At 56.0% G+C, this 17827-nt stretch overlaps 4 protein-coding genes across 13 annotated transcripts; 1 reads left to right on the plus strand and 3 right to left on the minus strand.

Annotated features, from left to right (window-relative positions):
• Positions 1 to 1287: 1287 nt before the first annotated feature.
• Positions 1288 to 9571, minus strand: ARCN1 (archain 1). The gene is made up of 10 exons (XM_053963460.1): positions 9481 to 9571; positions 8173 to 8436; positions 7389 to 7568; positions 6945 to 7147; positions 6375 to 6536; positions 5573 to 5738; positions 4168 to 4315; positions 3748 to 3856; positions 3391 to 3595; positions 1288 to 2841 (listed from the first exon to the last, which is right to left on the minus strand). Exons 1-10 carry the CDS (start codon positions 9481 to 9483, stop codon positions 2752 to 2754), a joined length of 1530 nt encoding a protein of 509 aa, XP_053819435.1. The 5' UTR covers positions 9484 to 9571; the 3' UTR covers positions 1288 to 2751.
• A 119-nt stretch (positions 9572 to 9690) lies between these two features.
• On the plus strand, positions 9691 to 13683 carry IFT46 (intraflagellar transport 46). Of its 3 annotated transcripts, XR_008434645.1 has the most exons (12): positions 9691 to 9749; positions 9980 to 10141; positions 10214 to 10350; positions 10980 to 11054; positions 11145 to 11238; positions 11571 to 11699; positions 12069 to 12190; positions 12261 to 12327; positions 12575 to 12635; positions 12914 to 12999; positions 13347 to 13511; positions 13617 to 13683. XR_008434645.1 is itself a non-coding variant. In XM_053963226.1 (11 exons), the coding sequence occupies exons 1-11, from the start codon at positions 9702 to 9704 to the stop codon at positions 13440 to 13442; spliced, it is 1077 nt and encodes a 358-aa protein (XP_053819201.1). In that variant the 5' UTR covers positions 9691 to 9701; the 3' UTR covers positions 13443 to 13683. The 3 variants fall into 3 exon arrangements, 2 of the variants coding, with proteins under 2 accessions (XP_053819201.1, XP_053819202.1); XM_053963226.1 differs by having other exon boundaries at positions 13347 to 13683; XM_053963227.1 differs by having other exon boundaries at positions 12072 to 12190; positions 13347 to 13683.
• Positions 13684 to 14069: 386 nt separating this feature from the next.
• TMEM25 (transmembrane protein 25) lies at positions 14070 to 16415 on the minus strand. 8 transcript variants are annotated; one of them, XM_053963219.1, is made up of 5 exons: positions 16134 to 16415; positions 15921 to 16027; positions 15553 to 15806; positions 15060 to 15329; positions 14070 to 14986 (listed from the first exon to the last, which is right to left on the minus strand). In XM_053963219.1, exons 2-5 carry the CDS (start codon positions 15998 to 16000, stop codon positions 14367 to 14369), a joined length of 1224 nt encoding a protein of 407 aa, XP_053819194.1. In that variant the 5' UTR covers positions 16001 to 16027; positions 16134 to 16415; the 3' UTR covers positions 14070 to 14366. The 8 variants fall into 8 exon arrangements, with proteins under 8 accessions (XP_053819194.1, XP_053819199.1, XP_053819197.1 ...); XM_053963224.1 differs by having other exon boundaries at positions 14070 to 14600; positions 14702 to 14802; positions 15553 to 15837; positions 15921 to 16415; XM_053963222.1 differs by having other exon boundaries at positions 14070 to 14424; positions 14514 to 14986; positions 15553 to 15837; positions 15921 to 16415.
• Positions 16416 to 16509: 94 nt separating this feature from the next.
• TTC36 (tetratricopeptide repeat domain 36) lies at positions 16510 to 17676 on the minus strand. Its single transcript, XM_053963229.1, has 3 exons — positions 17498 to 17676; positions 17070 to 17258; positions 16510 to 17000 (listed from the first exon to the last, which is right to left on the minus strand). The coding sequence occupies exons 1-3, from the start codon at positions 17604 to 17606 to the stop codon at positions 16732 to 16734; spliced, it is 567 nt and encodes a 188-aa protein (XP_053819204.1). The 5' UTR covers positions 17607 to 17676; the 3' UTR covers positions 16510 to 16731.
• Between the last annotated feature and the right edge of the window lie 151 nt (positions 17677 to 17827).

Consider the following 17827-nt stretch of genomic DNA (forward strand, 5'->3'; position numbering starts at 1 on the left):
GGAGCATCTGCAACTCCCACTGACGACATCTTGGGGCCCATGATGCAGGATGGGTTTGGTGGGTTTTGAATCCAACCCCTGGCATGAACCCACCACCCAGCCCTTTGTTAGCTGGAAAAGGGGTGGGTGAACCTAACCTTTCCAAACCAGGCATTGATCACTCTCCTCTTTCTGGCTGCCACCAAGGATCCCTTGCCATGCAATACTGTGGTTCCCATCCCCCTGCACGGTGCCCTGCCCCTGCTGCCCCACGTGTACCAACATATGGCACTCCACAGAACACCCGAATGTATGAGGAGTTATCAAAAAGTACCCAGCCGTGCTGCCTTGCTGCTGCCTGTGGTGCTCAGCCAGGCACCACAGCCTCTGCAGGCCCTGCAGCCTCTGCAGCCTCTGCCTAGCGCTCAGAGGGGGCTGGGGGCTTGCAGGGCAGCTGGAGGAGTGGGAGAGACAGTGGCCCTTCAGCACAACAGCTGGACCTTCTGGGATTGCCAGATTCCTCTGGCTTTCTGACAGCAGCTGAAGGGGCTATGGCAGGAGTGTGGCAGGAAGCTGGAGTAAACAGGGTCCAGGCATGGACAGGAAGGATCCAGCCAGACCAGTACTGTTCCCAGGCTCCCCAGGAGGTGTCAGAGACAGCAGTGGTGGCCGTGGGCCAAGCACCATCTCCTCCTGTGACTGCCCATGAGCTGCATCAGGATTTGGGGATGGGAGAACCTTGTCTGGCTGCTTTCAGGGCTCCCACACCAGCAAACCCACCACTGACGTGGACCACTGGACCCAGAGCCAGCTCCCAGCCCACCCACACACCACCAAAGCATTGTGCAACGATTGGTTTTATGGCTGACCGTGTTTTTCCTACTTCCCTATCCCCTGCTCCTTCCTTGCACCCCTCCTAAGGCACCCCAGGGAGCAGGGAGCCCCAACATGTCCCACACCTAGCCCCAACACGGGCCAAGGCAGCCGAGCTTTTTCTTGCCCCCACCACATCCCAAAGCTGCCTCTGAAGCACTAGGGAATCCTTGCGTTATAGGACACGCTGACCCCGGCCCCACAGGCTCCCCAAGGGCAGCGGTCGCCTGGGGCACAAACTGCGGGAGTGTCCCACCCCATGCCAGCGGCTGCTCACCTTCACTCCGCCCGTCCGACAGCCCTGCCCGTGCTCCGCCGCTCCACCACCGCCTGCCTCGGCGTGTCCCCGCCCAACCGGTGTCGGCGCGTCCCGCCCCCGCGTGGCCGGGGCTGACCGGCCCCGGCTCCGGAAGGACCTCACGACCCCCAGCCAGCTCCTTTAACAGTACTTTATTTGATTAAAGACTCAGATTTCTCTGTATACACTGGAATGTGCTCTATTCCCTAGGCCAGGATCATACAGGGTTACAAAAAGTGGGGACCTCGGCTCGGCTTAAATATCACCCTCCAATGAATGTAAGGAAAAAAAAAAAAAAAAAAAAAAGCTCCTTGGATGCTTGAACTAACTTTGACTCCATTTTAAAAATCATACAGACAAGCAGCTCTGGAACAGGACTGGCTTAATGGGATTCATTGCCTACTTTGCTAGGGGAGAGGGCTTGCCCTCTCAGGACAGGACCAGGGTTGATTTCCTCTCAGGTGCTGCCAGCAGAGGAGAGACCACAAACTTCTTTGGCAGAGGACCCCAGGGGCCCGTGACAGGCTGGCTGTCTCTCACAGAGCACAGTACATGCACTTTTAGGGCCGATGCCTTCCACCTGCACTCGGGTCCTCTGGCTGCAGAGGTGAGGTGTGCCCAGGGGCAGGTGACACTCATTACAGGCCCCAGCCATGCAGGTGAGATGAGTGTGAGGGGAGCACAGGTCTCTGAGATGAAGCAAATAACACTAGTGAGGCAGCAGTAGGAGAAATGGCTCGGATCAGCCCCCACATTACCTGGAAACCAGCATTTCTTTCTCCCACACCTGCCAGTGCTGAACCAACACTGGTTTGAGACAGGCCAAGTAAGTCAACCAGGCTCCACAACTCCTTTCACCCAGGCAGGCAAAGCCCTCAGCCTCCCCAGACACCAAAACGGCCTTGCAAAGGATATACAGCTGGTTCTAACAAAACTAAACTTCCTCCAAAGCCTGGCCTGAGAACAGCTGTGGAAGACAGTGAGGACACAGTCCCCTTTGGACGCTCTCCCCGCTGCAGCAGGAACCAGACCACCTGGAGCTGGGCTGTTGCCGCACAGCAGAGCTGGAGGAACAGCAGTAACTGTGTGGGGCAAAAGGACTGAACCCCCAGGTCCCTCTTCCCCACCCCGTGCCCCTGCCATGACCCCCCCACCTCTGAGGCCAAGGTCAGCTTTGTCAGGGTCAGGACCAGCTGGTGGCCTCACACATGAGAACCAGAGGCCAAGGAGAAATTAAGATGGCAGCACCAACAACGGAACAGCACGTGATGCTTCAGGAGAGAACGATGTCTGGTCGGCTCTGGGCTGAGCTCCGAGCATCTCGGGGTGAGCGGGGGAAGCATGTCAAAGTCAGGCTCTTTGCGGAGATCTTGCTTTTTTGCCAGTCGGTAAAAATCTGCCAAAGAAATTTGTGGCCTTTCCCCCCATGAGCACGTCACTTCTCTGCAAAAAATGTCTGTGACCCCAGAACACTGTAGATGGCAGACAGAGCCACGCATCTTCGCAGAGGGGGCTGTGGCGTTCCCAACATTCAGAATAAACGTCGGCCTCGTTTTTTTTAATTTAAAAATTTCTTCCATTGTGCGTCACCATGTCTGGCATTACAGGATTTCATACTTGTCCACCAGGAAGGTGGTTTCAGTGGAAAACCTTACAGGGCTGTTCCCGTCTACCTGGGTCACTTTGGTAACCTGTGGAGACAACAGGCAACATTAGCTCAGAATTGAACATCACTCCCTTACTGCAGCAATGCCATGCGTCCCAACGCCATGAGAGCACAACCGACCTGCTGCCCTTAAAACAACAGCTCAGCCCTGAAACAAAGATCTTTGTTCCCAGGAACCCTGAAACAGGGGAGTGATTTTCTGTGGTAACTGTGTCTCCACTGAGGAGCGAAGTAGCAGCCACTGGCTACATTTCAGTGGAGACAGACAGCTGTATGCCAAGCAGTGTTTTGGCTACAAGGCTGATGGGTTTTCCAACAAAGTCCGAGGGGAATTAATGACTACTCAGAGACTTGAAGACACAACTGAAACTTCAGGCAAACTCCACGAAGTGTCAGCTGCCAGTGCTGTCTGCTGGTACTCCCGAATCCAGCTGTTTCAGAGGCAGGTTAATGCCAGCCCTTTAGCCATGGCCAGTGGGACAGCATGGTGCCCCTGCAGCACGGCCAGTGTCAGCCAGCCGGGAACTGAGGCAAGGGTGACATCCCACCTGTGGAGCATAAGCAGTGACCATACCTGTATGTTGCAATAGTTCTTTTTGGAGACAAAGGAGACCTGCACCGGGAAGAAGTCGTTTGGCTGCCCTGCTATGCTAAACTCCAGGCTACCGCTCTTGTTTTTGGCATCTATCACTGGCAGGCACCACTCAAGGAGGTTTCTCCGGCTGTCGTGGCGATACTCACCATCAATCTCCCCAATCACTGGGGCACCAACACCAGACCTAGAGCAGGCAATGAGAAGTGACAGTAACTTCCCTGCACAGAGCTAAGGAAATGCCTCTTAACACCCACTGGCTTGGCCAGATCCACAAAACAGGGAGGGGAAGGAGGTGACGGGACTCATTAGTGCTGCATGATAAGGAGCATGACTTACGGCAGGGGGATGGTGATGATCACATCATTCAGCTCTAGGCTCTCCTCTTGCAACTCATATTCAATGTTAACATCACAACTGTTCCCACTCTCTGATGGCCAGCAGTTAACTGAGGAAACAGAGACAGTATGTGAACCATGCAGGCCTTTCATGTGGAATAGGCTTTCACAAGATGATGCACTTCAAAATGCCCAGTGAAGTCACCCTCAAGCTGACTTTAAGAAAAGCTCTCTATTTTCCTTGAGGTGTTACACAAAACACACGCTGCCAAGGACAGGCACTGTCCAACAGATACACATAGTATCTCCAAAGTCTCACAACATGCCAGGCTCCAGGCAGCCCAGCTGCTGCAAGGTGGCTACCAGGAGCTCATGGACAATCACCAGCTTCTTCTGCCCAAGCCCCCAGACTTGCACTCACTTGTCAATGGAATGAAGGACTCTTCTGTGGTCTGCAACCTCCACTTCAACACGCCCACATCACTGTTAATAGGGAATGACTTCTCTGGGTTCTTCAAACCGATCTGTGACTCTGTAGTGAAGAGCTTCTTGTCCACATTTGGGTGAGTCTGAAAGAAGGACACATGCCCAGACTGTAGGTCTAAGCCCAGGGACAGAACTATACATAGTGCAGGTTCTACCAGGACAGGCCTACACATTCCAGTGCTTGCTTTGTCAAAACACACATCAGGTTAGGTTTCCTCCTGGCTCAGAAGCCCATCTGAAGCACAACTGCTTATCAACCTGGGATTCCTTCCAGAAAATGTTAATCTGACAAGAAGGATCCCCACCACTTGTCTTTCTTACAAGCACCTGCACCAGATACTCAAGCGATGGAGGCTGGTATCTACAGAACAACTACAAGTCAAACACCATCCTGAATGCTTACAGCAGACATTTCAAGAAAAATCCATCTAATGCTGTTGGGAAAAACAGCCTGACACCTTAACACTACTGTCTCCCCTCAGCAACCTTAATGCACGTATATGTCAGTGGCCAAACTCCATTTAAACATTCTCTTCACAACCTCAAGTGTGAGCAGCTTTTTAGAAGCAGAGGATTTTTGCAAGTCCCTGTTCAAATTGCATAGAAAGACAGGAGTCAGCAAAGGGTTTGGTCTCATCTTCCACCTGAAGCACTGCCTGTGGCAGTGCTGTTAGCAACCCACTCATGGGATGCCCTGGAAGGAAGTGGACTTGCAGGCAGTGATGATGTACAGATGAGTCCCTAACAAGGAGCGAGCCAGCGTGTGTCAAAGCAGCACCACCTCCAGGGATCCGTAAGGTCACATGAGCAGGGAGAAAGGGAAGGACCAATCTGCCAAGAACCTTCTGAGCTGCGACTGCTGACTGCCATCAAGTGCTTCAGCAAGTATCCCAGGTACAGCAGTGACAGGACAAGCAACCTCAGAAACAAACAACTTCCAAGAGAATAAATTAATTCCCCTTTGGCACAGGAAATTTGTTATCCCATTTCCACTCCACAGCTGCAGCTGACATCAGACAACAGGCACTGAGCAAAACACCAGGCTGCTGCGAAGGCCACGTGAGGTCACCTGGCATGCCAAGGTGCACTGCTGGGCAGATAAGGCTCCAAGGGTAGGATGGCAACCAAGATTGCATTTCTCCAATGAACTTCAATCCCTTGAGCATACTGGCCCTGCATGTCTGCTAATACCTGCACTGACTACTCCCATTTCCAATGCATTTGCTGAGAAGGCTTAGATGAGAACACAGGAGAGCAACATACTTGAGTATTTCCATTATTTTTCCCCTGGAAAGCAGCAAAACCAAGTTCAACAGCATGGGACTCCAAACAGGCTTTACCTGTAGCTGCACTCCCCTCTTGTCTTCATTTTCTACATGCAGGCGAATCCGTGCAAACTTTTCGTCAGAGATGTGCAGCATGATCATGCCATGAAGCTCCATGTTCTGCAACCCTCCGTCACGGCCACAAGTCAAGGAGATTTTCTCCTCTATTTTCATGTGCACGCTAGACAGACAGAGGAAAAAGCTCCAGTCCTACACTCTTGGTATCTCCCAGACAACAGAGAGATCACTGCTCAGTAAGGAAAGGCTGTGTGTACTGAGCAGGGGCTCCCAAACAACAGCACGGCTGGTACAGTGGGGGCTAATACTGCTCTGACAGTGAACTCAGGGGCAGGAGGATCCATGCATATGGGTCTGCAAGGGATGGGAGCCCAGTTAAATGGCAGTGATGCAGCATCTTGACAAGCTGGTCACTCAAATCCCCTCTGAAGGCTGCAGTGCACAGCTCAGGGCATTAAAAGGTTCTCAATGGCTGCGTATAAAATGAACCGTGAATGCCTCCGTCCTGAGCAGCAACAAGGCTTGGAAACAGCGAAAACGGCGCAGGGAAAAAAGCACAGGAAAATTCCCAACCTCAGCTCAACAATGGATGGACAGCCCATTTTAGTTAAGAGGATGCCTAACCAAACTAGCTATCTGCTTTTTTGCTGACATGCTTTCCCAGATTTTGCCCAGCTGTTATAATTACAAGGTAAGAAAATACAGGAAAAAGCTGAAGAAGAGCAGGGAAGCTCTCTCCCAAGGCCACACGCAGGGAGAGCTGTGAGGAAACTGCTTCCAAAGCAAGGGCAGCACTCACCTCTCGACGTTAATGGGAGGAGCGAGAACTTTGGCCGCTTCCGCAGAGCGCTTGCCTACAGAAGTCATGATATTTTCTCCTTCTGATTTCAGCTTGTCCACAAAGTTGTCCACCTCCTTCCCTTTAGCACCAAGTTTCAAGGCTTTACTGGGACCTGAAGGCCTAAATAAAATGTGTAATAATCTCCAAGTCAGCTGACAGCAATGGGTTCCCCCTTCCCATTATCTTCAAATGCTGTAACTTGACCATCCCAACAACACAGCATTCAACTCAGTAGCCTTTTTGGGGGAGAACATGCATGGAACTGATCATCTTATATGTAGGGTGCCAAGTTATAATTTAGATTCAGATATAGTTCCTGTATTACCGGGAGCTGGGAGCTCTTTTTCTCACACAAAATGAAAGCCCACTGTTCATCAAAGAATCCAAAGAGACTACGGGGTACTACTGTGGTATGTGGCACAAATGGTCCTCAACACTTACACAGATGAGGAACTCACGTTAGACCCTCCAGGCACGCAGTTTGAGCCAACACTGACTCCAAGATCTGCCACCTGCTGTCCCCCCTACCTGGCTGGAGCTGGTGCCACTTTGGGCTTCTCGGTCTCGATGATGGTCTCTGTGATCATTGCTGTCATGCCCCCGGACACGGCCGAGCTGCCGAAGCCCCCGAACCCTGGTGCCTTCTTGCCGTGTCTCTCTGCATCCCTCCTGGCCTGCTGCAGCTCCTTCGCTTTACGGCGCATCTCGGCTTTCGCTTCACGTTCCTGTGTCTGAAGGAAAAGAGAAGAGGTGATGGAGCTTTGCAACCTCAGCCTTGCCCTGCACAGGAACTAAGTGCAGTTGCCCAAAAACCCCTGGTCAAGAAAAAAGAAACAAGACATGAGCATTTAGCGCTCAGAAAAGCTAAATAATTGCATGGCCCCGCCAAAGTGGAAGAACACCTCTGTATAGCAAAAGCGGCGTTTCTCAGACAGGGCACCTTGTGTCAGGATTGCAGGTGTCCCTGCTCACCTCTCTGACTGCCCGAAACACCTTTTCCTCATGTGAGTCCATCTCAGTGAAGGTCCGAATTTGTGCCAGATTTACATTCTCACGGTAGCCCAGGGCAACAATTTCATCAAAGGCAAAGATTAGGTCGAAGCAGTGTTCTGAGATCTCATTCTCTTCCAGAGCTCGACAATATTCAGGGATCTAGGAGGGGAGAACATTGTAAAGGAGTACCCACAAACAGTACTGTGTAAACACTTTCTTTCTACCATCCCAGGGGTCACAACTGTGCCAGACTCAAGCCCAGCACAACTTTACACTACTCTTCGTACAATTATATTGTCAATAAACAAGTTGAAGTTGTGCCACTGTTAGTTTTTCTACATCAAAATCCATATATAACCTCTCAACTTCCTCATAACACTAACTCAAAGGCACCCAACTGCATGCTGGGGCCAGTGAATTTCCTGAAAATCCTTTGGCTGTGTGAAGACACAAACTTGCTGCTTCAGGATCCCTGCATAGCAGCGCTGCACTTGTAACAACCACACACTGTACAAAGAACATTTAACGCTAAATTACAGTCAGCCTTTTGGTCTCATCGGGTGAGGTACAACTGATGATTTTTTTTTTTATGTGGAGTTCAAAACTACCACCAAAAGTTCAGAGCTTTCTGTCCAGTCAGGAAGGGAAGCTCTGGAACACAGACCTACCAAGCGGAGGCACACAGTGCTCTTGCACCACCTCAGAAACAGATCCCTCACAACAGAATCGCTCTGGGCTACGTCATGGAGTGACGAGTCCTTACCACTCTAGAGAAGAGTCGGAGTGTTTCCAGGTCTTCCAGGATGTTGCTGTTTTTGGTGGTAATCAGCACCATGTAGAGCTTCTCCATGGGCTGGTACACATATCGCACGCTTTCTGTCTCCACAAATGTGTGCTGCTTCCCTGTGTTCATCAGCTTTGGGAATGCCGCCAGCAGCCCCTCGATGCGGGTGCGAGTCATCTCCACGAACTGCCGGGACACGATGGCCTTCCCTGCCTTCGTGCACACAGCGGCTGCCAACAGCACCTGGAGGAGACAGCGCGTGAGCAGCGCCTCCCGCCCCGTGCCCACGGAAAGCATCTCCTCCCACCACACCTCACCTGCACACCCCTCCTCAAACAAGACCCTAAGTCTTTCTCTGTGACCAGGAAATGAACTATGGCAAGAGCAGAGATATCTCTGCTTTTGCCTTCTCTCTCAACATAATCCTGAGAGCTTTCCCTGCTTCTGTCAGGCAAATGATCATTCCCGATTTCACACAGACAGAGGTGTACAACCCGTGGGAGCGTTATGGGACGCTCCGGGTTATCCATGACTTTTCCATCAGGCTGCCCCAGCCTACAGCTACACACAGGAGCGCTGTGAAATGTAACATCTCTCTGCAGCGCCATACGCACAGCACCGCCAGGTTAACGAAGCCTTGCCGTGACTCCCGGGCAGCTCGCCGGCGTTATCTCACCGACAGGACAGCAAGGCACTCACCAGCCGCACTTTCTCCATCTCCCAGTCTGCCCAGACTTCCTCCCTATATTTCTCTCTCACAAATGTTAATTCCCTTTGCCAGGATAATTCTGTCCCGCGCTTCGAATCTTTTAAATCCGCAACTGCTGTTACTGACAGAAAGTATCCGAACCCCTCAAACGTGGCAGCACTGATCCCTGCCGCACCTCGGGCACAGTTTAGCTCTGACGGAGCTGTGTGCGGGTCTGTGCTAACCCAAACACCGTCGCGATGGACAAAAGGAGCCGGACCGGCCCCGAGACACAGGATCCCACGGGGGAGCAGGCGGGCGCCACCAGCCTGGTTACACCCCGAACGCAATTAGAGCAGGCGTGAGGACGTGCGGAGGAGGCACCGTGGCTCCGAGTCACCAGAGAAAAAGTGCCGCGTCCCCGCCGCCCCCAAGGGCCCCGGCCCGACCCGGGGAGGCAGCGCCGCGCTCCGTCCCACCAGGCCGCGGGCTCCAGCGCCGGTCTGCACACAGGCCAGGCGGCCGGGGCGAGCCCGGGGGCTGCCCCGGGGGTTGTGCCGAGCCCTGCGCTGCCCGCGGCGGACAGGTCCTACCCTTACCATAGCAGCGGCAGCGGCGGCAGGATCCGCGCTCGGGCCCTCCGCTCACTCCGGTTCCCGGGCGGCCCCGCAAGATGGCGGCGCCGCGCCACGTCCGCACCCGGAAGTGCCGTCACGGCGGGGCGGGGCGGGGCGGCGGCACCTCCCAGCCGCCAGGGGGCGCGCGCGGCCGGGCCGGGCCGCTCTGGCCGCCGGGCCGGGCGCGGCGGGGCGGGGTCGCCATGGCGACGGCGGCGGCGGCGGCGCGGCGGGAAGCGCGGCGGGCGGAGGTGGGACACGGGGGCCCGGCGGGACACAGCGGGACACGGGGGCGCGGCGGGACACAGCGGGACACGGGGGCGCGGCGGGACACAGCGGGACACGGGAGCCCGGCGGGACACATCGGGACACGGGGGCGCGGGCGGACGTGGGGCACGGGACACAGCGTGGCAGGACACGGCGGGCGGTGGATGTGGGCGCCGGGCCGCCCCGCCGCCCCTGACTCTGCCTCTCGGTGCAGCCCCGCCCTGTGGAGAACCAGCCGTACGACGAGAGCCTGGAGCTGCCCGAGGCCGAGCCCGGAGCCCGCTCGCCGCGGGCGGGGGCCGCGGGCCGGCTGCGGGACTGCCGTCGGCCCGGGGTGTCTGTCGGAGCGGCCGAGCGCAGGAGCGGCGGAGGGAAGGTACGAGCGCAGCGGGCGGGGTACGGCCCGGTGCGAGTCGGTGATAGCCCGTGAGACACGGCTGTCGTGCAGGAGGAGGCAGCGGCACACCTCCCCGGCCCAGCCACCTTCAGCGAGGATGATGACGAGGACGATGAGGACTCGGAGGAAGATTCCTCGGAGAGCGACTCGGAGGAGGACTCGGAGGAGCACGGGGCCGCGCTGGAGGGGTGAGCGCTGCTCCTGGCCAGAGGGGCGGGGGCTGCTCGGTGCTTTTCGGGCCCTGACAGCTCCACCGGTTTCCCCAGGTCCCACGAGGGTGAGCAGACACTGGGCATTGGGACAGGCAGCTCCTGCCTCCTCGTCCCCGATGCTTCAGGGTGGTGGTTGCTCCAGCTGGTGAACCAGTCCCGGGCTTGTTTCCCAGGAGAGGCAAAGCTGGAATGATCCAAGGTGTAAGCCAGGCCGGGCTGGCAAGAGAAGTCCAGAAAAGGGAAGGATCATCCCAAATACATCACACAGATCCTCATAATTCTCCTTTTCCATCGTTTTCAGCTTCAAAGCTATTGCTGGCCCCCTAATTCCTGTCTTATTGCTGCCCTTGTGCAGAGCATTTAGCCCCCTTTTGACAGCCATGTGTGGGACTGTATGATCACAGATGTCCATCACTCAGATGCTTTTCTTGGCCCCAAAATGGGGCCCAATAATGCTTTCCCTGTGCAAGAAGTGTTTTCCAGAGAGGACTTACTGCCTGGTGCTTCAGCTTCCCACATTTGTCTGCCCCAGCTGTGTCCTGGTTTCTGTTGTACAGAACTTGCCACATGCTCATCTTCTCCCTCTACTCTCTCCCTTCTTTTAGTGACTTCAATCCAGCAGATTTTGACTACCTGCAAGTGTCTTCTGAAATCAAAGATCTCTTTGAATACATCAAGAGGTGAGTGGAAGCCTGTTCTTGGCTCTCCTTTGTGTCAATTATTGCAGCACAGTTTCTAGTCACCTATGCTGTGATGGTGTTTTCTTCCAGGTACACTCCCAAAACAATAGAGATTGAGCACAAGCTGCAGCCTTTTATTCCAGACTTTATTCCTGCTGTTGGAGACATCGATGCATTCTTAAAGGTACAGTTTCTTCAGGTTCCTCTCTCCGTCCTGCCCCATGAACCAAAACAGAACACAGCCTCAGAGCAAGTAGGCAGCCAGGCCATGCAGCCTGGGGTCTGGTCTGTCCCTGCTCTGTCAGACATGATGGGCAGAGACCTGATAAACTACACTGGTGGTTTGGTCACCTCTCAAACAGCACTTGGGTAACTTGGGGGAAAGCCTGGGTCTCCAACACTGTGTGCTTTCCAGGCAGCACTGTACCTAGAATGCACATCTGAGAGAGCCCACAGGAAGGCTCTGTACAAACCTGCCCTGGACTCCACAGAGAACAGGGCTCTGTTTTCCTGCAGGTTCCTCGTCCTGATGGCAAACCTGACAACCTTGGCCTGCTGGTCCTGGATGAGCCCTCAACCAAGCAGTCAGATCCCACCGTGCTCTCCCTTTGGCTGACAGAGAACTCCAAACAGCACAACATCACAGTGAGTCACGGAGAGGGAGGTCACACTTGCTGCACATTTCATGGCTTTTTACTCTTACAACTGAGAAGTTGACTTTAAAAGCAGCAAAACCAGACCTTTTGCTTTAATCCATAATTTTAAACTGCAGTGGATCTGAGCCTTGATCAAGTCAAGTCTTGATATGAACTCTGGGTCTGTTCACTTCAGGTGATGCTTTATTTCCTTTTGGTTGTTCATACCCAGTTTTAGTTGGCCTTTTGCCTGCAGAAATCCGTTAGTAAAGTGCAGCTGGGAAAGAGAGTAGGCCTGGTTCACCAGAAGTGAATGCAGCTTTCCCAAAAAGCCCCAAAACACCATGAAACACTTCCAGGTTTATATTTGTGTTTTTAGCAGCAAATAAAAGTGAAGAGTTTGGAGAATGCAGAAAAGAACCCTAAAGCCATTGAGAGCTGGATTGAAAGTATTAGTGAACTGCATCGCTGCAAACCTCCTGCCACAGTCCATTACTCCAGGTGAGCCCTGATGCTGGCAGTGGAAGGTTGTGTTTGACCCTGAAGTTGATGTTGTTCTCTTCCCTGGCAGGCCAATGCCTGACATCGAGACCCTGATGCAGGAATGGTCACCAGAATTCGAGGAGCTCCTGGGAAAGGTAGATTGTTTGGGTGACCAGTGGTTAGCTCAGCGCTTGGTCTTAGAAGCCATCTCCCATGAAAGCTGGGTGCCTGCTCCATCCCACAGCCCAGTCCTCTTGGGCTTGTTCCTCCTCACGACTCTGCCCTTGGCAGAAGTTGGGGAGCAGCCCAGCACTGGAATTCCCAGCTGCTGCCGCAGTGGCCTCTCTATGCTCCCAGGCTCCTGCAGTCTGGGAGCAGATCTGACAGCCCTGTCTGTTGCAGGTGGGTCTTCCGAGCGCAGAGATGAGCTGTGACCTTGCCGAGTACATCGACATGATCTGCGGTGAGCGGGGGAGGCTGTGCTGCTCACACCGTGTGATGCTGGCCTGGCACTCCCACTGAAAGCCAGAGAGCTTTAGCTGCAGGCTCAGCCCCAAGCAGTCAGGATTATGCCCTGCTGCTTCAGTGGGAGGTGGGCTCTTGTACTACAGGGGTCTGCAGTCTTTGGTGCGTGGAGCCCCAGGTGATGGTGGGCAGTGGGGAATTCAGCCCCTCCTGACAATGCTCTGTGTGAGGCAGTGCAGACCAGGTGCCCTCACAGGCTTCTGATCTCACCCGCAGCCATTCTGGACATCCCCGTGTACAAGAGCCGGATCCACCCTCTGCACGTCCTCTTCTCCCTCTTCTTGGAGTTCAAGAACTCGCAGGTATGCAGCTCCACCCAGGTGCTGCTCACCCAGCTAGCAGCACTGTGCAGCTGGTCCCTTCACATTAGGCTTTGTGATGGCAATGGGAGTGTGCAAAGGAGTGGTGGGCCCCAGAGAACATGTTCTCAGCTGATCCTCTCCCTGGTGCCTCTGCCTGACACAGGGAGCTAGGCTGTGCTTTGGGCTGAGGTGCCATGTTGTTCAACAGGCCAGCACAAGGCAGAATGCATCCCCTTGGGCTGGCTGCTGGGCACACAACTCACGCAGAGCCGATACCTTCAGGTGCATGTGTGTGCTCTGAGCAGTGGGAGTCAAATCTTTGCATGAGCATGTTCTTTTCCCTGCAGCACTTCAAGCCCCTGGCTGATGGGCAGAAGGGCAGGAGCCCACCATCCAACCCACCCTCACAAGCAGCGGAGGCAGAGGTGTTGAGCTTTAATTGACGCTTCACATTAAAGCCTCATCTCCTGGACCACTGTCTGCCACTGGACACTGAGGTGTACCCAGAGCAGGTTGGGAGATATCATACAGCAAATCAGAAGCCTTTCTGGTCTTAGAGACATTGCTGGGCTGTTCCGTGTGAGGGAGTAGGGCTTGACTCACCATATTTGTTGCAGAAGCTGCCTAATGGCTCCATTTTTGACTTGTTCCCAAGGAGTTCAGCATTAAACCAGCCTTTCCCAGTGTCAGGCTCTCTGTGCCACAGGTGCTGCAGAGCAGAGGCTCCCTGAGCACACACTAAAAAGGCTGGAGCAAGCAGGAATAAATTCCACATTCAGACACAACACTCAGATCTGCTCAGGGTGTTGCAAGCTCTAATCTGGAGATCTTGAATCTCCTCTGCTCCTTATTATTGAACCCCCTTTCCTGTTGAGAACAGTCCCTTGGCTCCTGTCAAGCAGAAATAACCTGTGCAGCACCACAGAGATGCTTGAATTCAGTTTATTGCTGTTGGGACGTCTCTCCTCAGCCCCTGCTCCGCTGACCTCCCACCTGTCTGCCACAGCAGCAGGGACAGGGGCAAAGAGGATCATGCAGCGAGTCATAAACCTGCTAAAGCAAAGCTGGTGCTTGGCTTTACCCCAAGAGGAATCACAGTGCTAGAGCCTGGCTATAAACAGTTTTGATGCATTTTGATTCTAAGAGAATATTGGTAAAGTTCAGGGACTACATAAAACCATGCCTTGGCTGACAATGCAGCTCCCAAGCCCTGCACAGCACAGCACAGAACTGGGGCTGGTCAGCTGCTGCTTCCCATCACGGCCTTCCTGGCACCCTCAGCTGCTCGGCTCCGGGGGCTGGTACCTACCTGGTGCCGGGCAGCCCTGGCTCACTGGCACCACACTGCAGCTCACAGCCAGATCTCATCACTGCTCATGCTGGGCACTTTGTAGATGCGCCCAGACTTTGGGAGCTGGACAAAACCTGCAGGACAAAGAACTCATTGCCTGTTGGGGCAGCCACAGAGCTCCATGTCCCACAACACATCTTTTAGGGATGCTTGCTCCCCTTACCAAGCTTGCTGAGGACCAGGGAGTTTTCCAGTCCCAGCAGGGCACTTTCTTCTCCCCTAGCACTGGCTCCTGCATCCTTGGGGGAAGCTGCAGGGAAGCAAGGGAATGAGAGCCAGGACATCTATCCCTCACCCAGGCAGGACCTGGGGCCCTGCATGTCTCAGTGCACTGACACATCAGGGTTTTACCTCCTTCTTCTTGTGCAAGGTCACTGAGGCGCAGGTTGGGTGGCAGGGACTGGGTCTGGTGGGGCAGTCGTGTGCCCTGGGGCTGCGGGGGCTCAGAGCTGCTGCAATGGGAGCATTGGCTGGGTGGGCTGTTCCCTCCTGCTTGCCCTGGACCTTGCACAAGCTGGGGCAAGCGGCATGCCAGGCAGGCAGCACAGGAGCCCAGGCTGAGCAGGGCAGCTAGGGCCAGGGCTGCTCCAATGGCAACACCCAGGACAGGCAGCTCCACACGGGCATCCAGCAGACCTGCGCCGGCAGTGCAGACCCCTCAGCACCCATCCACGGGGCCATTGCACCATACCCACCCCTCAACAGTTACCTGTGGGCAGGAGGGAGGCAGTGGCGATGCCCACACTGTTGGCTGCACTGATGGAGAGGTTTCCAGCTGTGCAGCTGAGATGGATGTGGAGTGAGTGGTTGGCACCCAGGAGGAGAAGCTTGGAGGTGTTGGCCATCACATGCCCATCCTGGTCCATCCAGGTGGTGCTGGCAGGTGGGTTGGTTTGCACCAGCACAAAGAGCACCAGGAGAAGGCCAGCGCTCTCAACCTGCTGGTAGTGGGCATCTTTCCACAGGATCTCTGGCTTATCTGGGTAAAAAACAGGCAGTGAGATGGGGAGGACGGATGGGGACAACACAGCTGGGAGCAGGATTTGTCGTGTGCTCGTCTACGTCATTTGCACAGGACTGATAAGATGCTGCCCGGCTATGGCTGTGATGGATGTAGGTTATGGTCCTGCCTGAGCTGGATGGGAGCCCCACACGCCCTCCCCACATCCCAGTCTGGAGCAGGCTGGCGCCGCAGACCTTACACTGCACATTGAGAAGGATGGAGGTGTTGTAGGTCTCACTGGAGGTCGGGATGGTCAGGGAGCAGTTGAGCTGGTGGTCGGAGTGCTGGCCGGTGAGGGTGAGGATGCTGGCAGTGTCTGCAGTCGAGAGGTTGAGTTCCTGTTTCTGACCGTTGAGGTACCAGGCCAGTGTGGCACCGGGGACGGGCCGGGGAACCCAGCAGGTGAAGATGCGACTCTCCCCCTCCTGCAGGGTGCACACTGTTCGCGGCTGCCTGTCAGTGGTGGGCTCCAGTTCCTCCAGTGCTGCCAGAGAGCCCACTGCACATCAGAGCTGTGGCAGGGGTCCTGCTCTGGGAGTCATGCACCGGCCCCCACTACAGCCTCACCTGCCAAGCAGAGCGCCAGGAGGCTGAGCAGCAGTAGCAGCAGAAGGGCAAGGGCAGCCCCCGGCCAGCCGCTGGGACATCCCATGTTATATCAGCCGTGCTCAGCGCTAGGAGAGAGGCAGCTAGAGCAGGGACGTTAGGGCATCCACCACGCTGGGCCCGTGTGTTCCAGCACACAGCAGGGTCGGAGGATGTGGCCCAGCTGCACCTTACCTGCAGCATTGCTGCTGCTGTGTCCAGCCCAGTCTGCAGTGCGGCTCTGCGCCTGGGCCCCGGCGCGCAGGCCAGTGCATGCGGCGCAGGGGCGGGCCCCAGCACGGCTGCGGGCATCCATCCCTCCTGCCGGGCCCCCGTCGCCGCCTTCCCCGAGCGGGATTGCTGCGCGCAGCCGCGGGGTCCGTCCTGCCGCTTGCGAGAGCGGCCGGAGACTGCCCAGCCGGGACAGGGGATGCGCGTCCCCGTGCCTCCGAGCTCTCCTCTTCAAGGAAGAGGGCCCTGACTTGCACCCACCGGGCCACCCGTCTCACCGGGGCTGCGCACGCTTGGGAATCACACCACAATGCCTGCAATGTCACAAGCAGAGCCCAGGTGCTGGGAACAGAGGGAGGTTTATTCGGGGTGGAGCAGAGCGAGACAAACACAGCAAGGTGCTTTGGTATTTTCCAGTCGCTGGCTGATAGCCAGGAGGAGGAACAGGAGCTCTGGCACCTGAGGTGGACCTTTTCTGGCCACCAGGACATGTCTGCCTGGGCCAGCTCAGGGGCACGGTTCTACCCAGCCCACTCGCTGCCTGGCCCATCTCCTGCCCGTCTCAGTCGCTTTCAGCTCCATGGGGGTTGCGCAGCCGACCGAGCATCTCGCAGAGCATCTGGTTGCAGAGCGCGGAGTAGGGGTTGAGAAGCACGAGCTGCTGTCGGGCGAAGGCGCTGCCCAAGCGCGCTGCGCGCTCCAGGTCCCGCCGGGCATCCTCGTCCCGCGCCTGCAGCCGGCGGATGAGGCCGCGCTGCACGAAGCTCTGGCAGGCGGCACGCCCGCGGCCGCGGCTCAGGCGTATGGCAGCGTCCAGGTCCTGCAGGGCACCTGGCAACGAGGGGAGGCGTTGGTAGGGGCCGGGGGTACCCGGAGACCAGCCACACCTGCGCTGCTCACCTGCCACGTCTCCGCGCAAGCGTAGGGCTTGGGCTCGGTTATTGTAGCCCGAGGCGCGCTCAGGCAGCAGGCGAATGGCCTCACTGAACCGCTCCAGGGCCGTGCTTATGTCTCCCGACTCAGCCGCAGAAACGCCCTGCAGCTCCAGCTCCCGGACTTGATCCAGCAGCTCCAACGGAAAAGCTTCCACTATTGCAGTGTAAACGGGAGACCGTGGCTGGGAAGTGGAGGCAGCAGGACGACCCACGGGGCTCAGGCCCACTGCCACCCTACACTCCCTTTCCAGAAGGGAACAGACACCGGGCAGGGTGCTGATGTCCATGATGCTGGTGCAGGCGCTGCTCCCAGCCTGCAGGGCCTCCTTCCCTGCCCGCCCTATGGGGACCCTGCTGGTAATTCCAGCGAGAACCTGGCTCAGCAGCACTCACCTTCGTCCAGGACATCCTCCTCCTCCTCATCCAAGCCTGGGATATCCCCAAAAGGGGTGCTGGGGTTAAAGATGGTCTGCAGGACGGCCCTGTCGTTCGCCGTGGCCATGCTGCTGCGTCACTGAGGCCTGTGACAAGGCTGCAGGCACAAGCAGGCTGCCACAGCCCAGTTAATGTTCACCCTGCCTCGTCCTATGGCAGCCTGGGCTGGGGCCCCACCGCCCGGCCAGTGCCCCCCAGCAGTGACCCAAGGTGACCAGCACGCACTGGAACCCAGGGCTCCTCACTGAACACCCTGTGCAGCCCGTGGTGCTGGCCAGGGGCTCCCAT

The sequence above is a fragment of the Vidua chalybeata genome, chromosome 23 (assembly GCF_026979565.1).
Source record: "Vidua chalybeata isolate OUT-0048 chromosome 23, bVidCha1 merged haplotype, whole genome shotgun sequence".
NCBI classification, from domain to species: Eukaryota; Metazoa; Chordata; class Aves; order Passeriformes; family Viduidae; genus Vidua; species Vidua chalybeata.

Excerpts from the sequence above, each read along its gene's own strand:
- ARCN1 (XM_053963460.1), bottom strand. Across the intron at positions 7,148-7,388 it reads TGTTTCGGGCAGTCAGAGAG|ACACAGGAACGTGAAGCGAA; the intron begins GTGAGCAGGGAC and ends CTTTTCCTTCAG. Across the intron at positions 4,316-5,572 it reads AGAGGGGAGTGCAGCTACAG|ACTCACCCAAATGTGGACAA; the intron begins GTAAAGCCTGTT and ends TCCTTCTTTCAG.
- IFT46 (XM_053963226.1), top strand. The coding sequence starts at position 9,702 with ATGGCGACGGCGGCGGCGGCGGCGCGGCGGGAAGCGCGGCGGGCGGAG. Across the intron at positions 11,700-12,068 it reads CCAAACAGCACAACATCACA|CAGCAAATAAAAGTGAAGAG; the intron begins GTGAGTCACGGA and ends TTGTGTTTTTAG. Across the intron at positions 12,328-12,574 it reads TCGAGGAGCTCCTGGGAAAG|GTGGGTCTTCCGAGCGCAGA; the intron begins GTAGATTGTTTG and ends TGTCTGTTGCAG.
- TMEM25 (XM_053963217.1), bottom strand. The coding sequence starts at position 16,005 with ATGGGATGTCCCAGCGGCTGGCCGGGGGCTGCCCTTGCCCTTCTGCTG. Across the intron at positions 15,838-15,920 it reads CCTGGCGCTCTGCTTGGCAG|CACTGGAGGAACTGGAGCCC; the intron begins GTGAGGCTGTAG and ends GCTCTCTGGCAG. Across the intron at positions 15,330-15,552 it reads CATCCTTCTCAATGTGCAGT|ATAAGCCAGAGATCCTGTGG; the intron begins GTAAGGTCTGCG and ends TTTTTTACCCAG.
- TTC36 (XM_053963229.1), bottom strand. The coding sequence starts at position 17,606 with ATGGCCACGGCGAACGACAGGGCCGTCCTGCAGACCATCTTTAACCCC. Across the intron at positions 17,259-17,497 it reads GGAGGATGTCCTGGACGAAG|TGGAAGCTTTTCCGTTGGAG; the intron begins GTGAGTGCTGCT and ends ACACTGCAATAG. Across the intron at positions 17,001-17,069 it reads CTTGCGCGGAGACGTGGCAG|GTGCCCTGCAGGACCTGGAC; the intron begins GTGAGCAGCGCA and ends CCTCGTTGCCAG.